At 37.8% G+C, this 6434-nt stretch overlaps 1 protein-coding gene across 1 annotated transcript; it reads left to right on the plus strand.

Annotated features, from left to right (window-relative positions):
• Window positions 1-565: 565 nt before the first annotated feature.
• LOC111139991 (olfactory receptor 14A2-like) lies at window positions 566-1509 on the plus strand. Its single transcript, XM_022492385.1, is given in 2 exon segments — window positions 566-599; window positions 602-1509. Coding segments are annotated over 2 exon segments (942 nt in total).
• Window positions 1510-6434: the final 4925 nt, after the last annotated feature.

Below are 6434 nucleotides of genomic sequence, written 5' to 3' on the forward strand. Positions count from 1 at the left end.
GCCATATATCATCCTCTCCCCCAGAGGCCTGTTGCAATATCTGTCTTTCTTAAGGCTGTATCTAAATGTGCTTGGTAACTAGTAAACCTCCCAGGGGTTATATTTTAAGTAATAATATTGTTCTGAGGGGCAATTGCAAATAGCAAATAAGAATGGCTAGTGTTCCTATTATGTTATTAGGAATCTTAAAACTATAAAGACATAGAACATTGGATTGTCTATCAGAAAGCAAAACGATTTGTCATTATGCATGGCACAGTAATAGTGTGATATAAATACCTAGTGTTTTAGAACAATTTTCTTAATCAACTTATATACACCTGGTAGGAAGTTGAGTTTAAAGTTCAAAATTAGACATAACTCATGTGAAGACTAATTGTATTCACACATGACTTAGGAAACCCCTTTACCTTAAAAAAAGGATGAAATTTTTGCAGAAGCATTTAAGATACATAGTCTATTTTTCAGTTAAATAATTATGTATGTCAATATTATTCTTCTTCAATGTGTAAACTGATTTTTTTGTATATTTCTTTGTGCCAACAGGCAGTGAAGAGAATCAATCATGACCAATGTCACCTTGGTGGCAGGATTTCTCCTGTGGGGTTTTCTGATATCCAAGAACTTCAGATATTATATGGGGTACTCTTCCTGATAATTTACCTGGCTATCCTAATGAGTAACCTTCTCATCATTACTCTCACTACCCTAGACCTGCAGCTACAAACACCCATGTACTTTTTCCTGAAGAACTTATCTTTCCTGGATGTCTTCCTTGTGTCTGTTCCAATCCCCAAATTCATTGTCAACAGCCTAACTTACAACAATTCCATTTCCACTTTAGGATGTGCCTTTCAGCTACTTTTAATGACTTCCTTTGCAGCAGGTAAGGTATTAGTCCTCACTGCCATGTCCTATGACCGCTATGTAGCTATATGTTGTCCCCTGAACTATGAGGTAACCATGAATGCTGGTGCCTGTGCACTGATGGCAGGTGTTTCTTGGGCCACTGGGGGGCTCTTTGGAGCTCTGTACACCGCTGGCACATTTTTTATGCCATTCTGTGGCTCCAATGTGATCCCACAGTTTTTTTGTGATGTGTCCTCATTGCTAAGGATTTATTGTCCTGAAACACTCCTGGTAGTTTACACAAGTATTGGAATAGGTATTTGCTTAGGTATGTCTTGTTTCATCTGTATTGTGATCTCTTATGTTTATATTTTCTCCACTGTGCTAAAGATTCCAACCATAAAAGGCCAATCAAAAGCTTTCTCCACATGCTTTCCACATGTCATTGTCTTTACTCTTTTTATTATAACTGCTTGTTTTGTCTATCTCAAACCATCTCCAAATCCACCCTCAGTTATCGACAGGCTGTTTTCTGTGATCTACACTGTGGTACCTCCAATACTTAACCCTGTAATCTATAGCCTGAGGAACAAGGATATGAAACAGGCTCTTATGAGATTGCTGCACAAAACTTGTGGCCATCAGTCAGACTCCATTTAACACTGTCTGAAGACAGTGCTCTAGTGCCTTACTGATTACAGTAGAGTTTCTCATCAGAATTTCTCATTCTTAACTGCAATGGGTTGAGACAAAAGGGTAATGTACTCACATATATGTAAGGAAATAAATGCTCAAGTGCTGAATTGACTGATTCAAATGTTGGATAATAACATTATACCCAGTTAACACATAAGTGTCATGTTTCTCATTCAATGATCTTCTATGACAAAGAATCTCTCTATTTGTGGTATAACTTTCTAAAAAAATTCCTTCCGTGTTTCATAGTGTTTATAATTTTGGTCATTGAATAACTCATTTTCTCTATTTTATTCACTGGAAATTTTTAAAAAATGAGACAACTTCAAGAGATACAGTACTATAAAGACCATGTGAGGTGACATAAAAACTTACACATCACTTTCCCAATACATCAGACTGTCTAATGTTGAAGCAAAACAGAAAAAAAAATAATGCAGTAGGCTAAGAAGCATTCTAGAGTTGTACTTACATCTGTAAGCAATACTCAGAAGAGACACCTAAAATAAAGACAAAATCCTGGAAGGAGATACATCCCAGCACAATTCCTAAAGATAAGTAGTGGTCGACTGGGTAAATAATATTTCCAGAGAGACACTAGACAGATGTCGGGAACTGTTAGACACGAATTTCTGCATTTCTACTTGTCTATAATTCAGAAAGTTCTTTACTTCTCTTTGTGTCAGGGTGAAAATTTCTAAACTGAATAAAAAGAAGCTATTAAATATAACTGTAGCAGAAGTTTCTCAGTTGGGAAAGGACTTTCTTTTGTCTTATTCATGAGGGCCTACAATATATTTTTATTACCTTACATGTAGTCTACACAGAGATTCTTTTTTTTTTTAAGATTTTATGTACTTATTTATTTGAGAGAAAGAGCACACAGAGACAGAATGAGATGGAGAAGCAGACGCCCCATGGAGCAGAGAGCCAGATGTGGGAGTTGATCCCAGGACCTTGAGATCATGAACTTAGCTTAAGGCAGATGCTTAAACAACTGAGCCAGCCAGGTGCCCCTCTACCTAGAGATCCTGTGTCTTATGAAATAACCATCTTGACTTTACATTTGACATTATAATATGGTTTATTATTTAAGGAAAAAAAGGCAAATGTTTCTTAGATATTTTCAATCATGTTTTCCTCTTTTTTTTAATTTTATTTATTTTCGGTGTTCCAAAATTCATTGTTTATGCACTACACCCTGTGCTCCACACAATACGTGACTCTTTAAATCTTAATACTAATGTTTATTATCACTTGAATTAAATAGATGATTGATATTGTTTCTCTGGCACATATGATCTCATTTTATCATGCCCCCAAATATCTTCTGACAAGCTTTGATTGTTACCATGCCAATATTGATTGTAAATGTATACATACATTTTATCATAAGTGATAAGATATAACTCATATCTCTTATAAATTAATTTTTTCCCATGGGATACATAGAAAAGTCCTCATTTTTTTGTTCTCTACCCTTAAGGAAAAAGATATTGTGAATGTAATTAGATTTATTTGATGTATGTTGCATCAACTGCCAGAGTTACCTGGGAAAATCTTTTAAAAAAAAGATTCTTAGATTGCACATGGTAAAATTTATATTGACAAAATGATATTGTCTCTAATATTTAAGAAATTGTATGCTTTATGGAAAATCTCTAGAGTTATTTTAGTTCTCTCACTATCTATAGTGCATCTTTATCAACAGATAAAACACCAACTAAAAAGCAATTTTTTTCTTTAGAAGACTGACAGCTGGTAAAAATAGAAGGAATGATTGTGTCACAAGATATCTAAGCAAAAATCAGTAATGGACAATAAAACCTTCAGGAGAAAATTTGTAAGAGAATACGGTATTCTCATAATAAAAGGTGATCACTTAGACTGAATATTTCAAGCTGAAGAAATATGAGAGTGATCTGAAGAAAAACTTTCTTATTTTCTTATGAAGCAGACCATAAAACCCTCATATGAGGGATGCCTTCTGTATTCCCAGCAGGAAGGAATATCTGTACCTCCAGAGATGAAGGAATGGAGAGAGCAATCTGAACAAACAGACATTACTATTTTTCCCATTTGCTGCACTTAGGTCTGACTCTTTCTCCTATCTTATATTTCCATGACTTTCTTTTCCTTGTCAAATCTAGCATAAAAACTCATTTCCAACCACCTCTCTGAGCCTTCATTTCTTTTTGAAAGCTCCCATGTGACATAAAACTTACATTAAATATTTTTAAAAACATATTTTTTCTTGTTATCTGGGTACCAGGCAAGAACTAAAAGGGTAAGGGTAAAATATATTTATTGCTCCCCTAGAGTTCTGACACCTGAAAAAAAGATAACTGTGACACCACAAGAAGTAAAGAAGTTGATGAATTCATAAAACCCCTCAACCACAATCATACAGAACAGAAATTAATTACATCAAAGTAAATGAACTGGGGGCAGGTGTAAGATAATAGAATGGCAGGACCTAAGCTCATCTCATCCCACATTCACAACCAAGGAAATAACTGGAGACTGATCTGAAGACTGGCAGAACAATGTCCACAACTAAATGTAGAAATAAAGCTGCATTTGAGAGGTTAGGAAGGGCATAAGAAGTGGTCAGGAACTGCCACCAGGAGGAAGGTAATTATGGTCATGGAGATGACGGTATCAGGAAGACCATATGGAGAAAACAAATGCCCATAAAATCTGGCTTTTAAAACCACAGGGGCTGAATTCTATGTTTTGGTATAAGAAATGGAACTTAGAGCCTGGAGTTTTAAAAATTATCTGACTCAGGGAGGAGTCAAGATGGCGGAGAAGTAGCAGGCTGAGACTACTTCAGGTAGCGGAAGATCAGCTAGATAGCTTATCTAAAGATTGCAAACACCTACAAATCCAATGGGAGATTGAAGAGAAGAAGAACAGCAATTCTAGAAACAGAAAAATCAACCACTTTTTGAAAGTAGGACTAGCGGAGAAGTGAATCCAAAGCGACAGGAAGATAGATCGCGGGGGGCGGGGCCGGCTCCCAGCAAGCAGCGGAGCAACAGAGCACAAAATCAGGACTTTTAAAAATCTGTTCTGCTGAGGGACATCGCTCCAGAGGCTTAACCAGGGTGAAGCCCATGCGGGGTCAGCATGGCCTTAGGTCCCGCAGGGTCACAGAAGGATCGGGGGTGTCTGAGTGTCACAGAGCTTACAGGTATTAGAACAGGGAAGCCGGCTACAGAGACAGAGCCAAGGAGTGAGCTCACAGCTCGGGATTACCTTGAACTGGGCGCAGGCTCGGTCAGCTCAGAGCGTGGCCAGAGGCCAGGGTGACGGGAGAATTGGGCGCTGTTCTCTGAGGGTGCACTGAGGAGTGGGGCCCCGGGCTCTCTGCTCCTCTGGGCTGGAGACTGGGAGGCCGCTATCTTCATTCCCTCCCTCCGGAATTCTATGGAAAGTGCTCAGGGAACAAAAGATCCCGAAAGCAAACCTGAGCTGATTACTCAGCCCGGCCCCTGGTTAGGGGGGTGCAATTCCGCCTGGGGCAAAGACACGTGAGAATCACTACAACAGGCCCCGCCCCAGAAGATTAACAAGAAATCCAGCCAGGACCAAGTTCACCTACCAAGGAGTGCAGTTTCAATACCAAGGAGAGCAGCGGTTTTCCAGAGGAGGAGAAAGCAAAGCATGGAACTCATGGCTTTCTCCCCATGATTCTTTAGCCTTGCAGTTAATTTAATTTTTTTTTCTTTTTCAATTTTTTTTCTCTTCTTCTGCCAAAATTTTTTTAACTTTTTAACTTTTACCTTTTTCTTTTTTAACGTTTTTTAGCTAGTTTATCTAATATCTATCTATCTATCTATCTATATATACATATATATTTTTTTCTTTTTTATATTCTTTCTTTATTCGTTTTCTATTTTAATTGTTTCTTTTTTTTTTTTTCCCTCTCTGAACTTCTTTTTATCCCCTTTCTCCCCCCTCATGATTTGGGATCTCTTCTGATTTGGTTAAAGCATATTTTCCTGGGGTTGTTGCCACCCTTTTAGTATTTTACTTGCTCCTTCATATACTCTTATCTGGACAAAATGACAAGGCAGAAAAATTCACCACAAAAAAAAAGAACAAGAGGCAGTACCAAAGGCTAGGGACCTAATCAATACAGACATTGGTAATATGTCAGATCTAGGGTTCAGAATGACGATTCTCAAGGTTCTAGCCGGGCTCAAAAGAGGCATGGAAGATATTAGAGAAACCCTCTCGGGAGATATAAAAGACCTTTCTGAAGAAATAAAAGAACTAAAATTTAACCAAGTTGAAATCAAAAAAGCTATTAATGAGGTGCAGTCAAAAATGGAAGCTCTCACTGCTAGGATAAATGAGGCAGAAGAAAGTATTAGCGATATAGAAGACCAAGTGACAGAGAATAAAGAAGCTGAGCAAAAGAGGGACAAACAGCTACTGGACCACGAGGGGAGAATTCAAGAGATAAGTGACACCATAAGACGAAACACCATTAGAATAATTGGGATTCCAGAAGAAGAATAAAGAGAGAGGGGAGCAGAAGGTATATTGGAGAGAATTTCCCCAATATGGCAAAGGGAACAAGCATCAAAATCCAGGAGGTTCAGAGAACCCTCCTCAAAATCAATAAGAAAAGGTCCATACCCCGTCACCTAATAGTAAAATTACAAGTCTCAGTGACAAAGAGAAAATCCTGAAAGCAGCCTGGGAAAAGAAGTCTGTAACATAAAATGGTAAAAATATTAGATTGTCAGGAGACGTATCCACAGAGCAGGCCAGAAAGAGCTGGCATGATATATTCAGAGCACTAAACAAGAAAAACATGCAGCCAAGAATACTATATCCAGCTAGGCTATAATTGAAAATAGAAGGAGAGATTAAAA

The sequence above is a fragment of the Enhydra lutris genome, unplaced genomic scaffold (genome assembly GCF_002288905.1).
Source record: "Enhydra lutris kenyoni isolate GAN:26980312 unplaced genomic scaffold, ASM228890v2 scaffoldscaffold141, whole genome shotgun sequence".
Taxonomy (NCBI): Eukaryota; Metazoa; Chordata; class Mammalia; order Carnivora; family Mustelidae; genus Enhydra; species Enhydra lutris.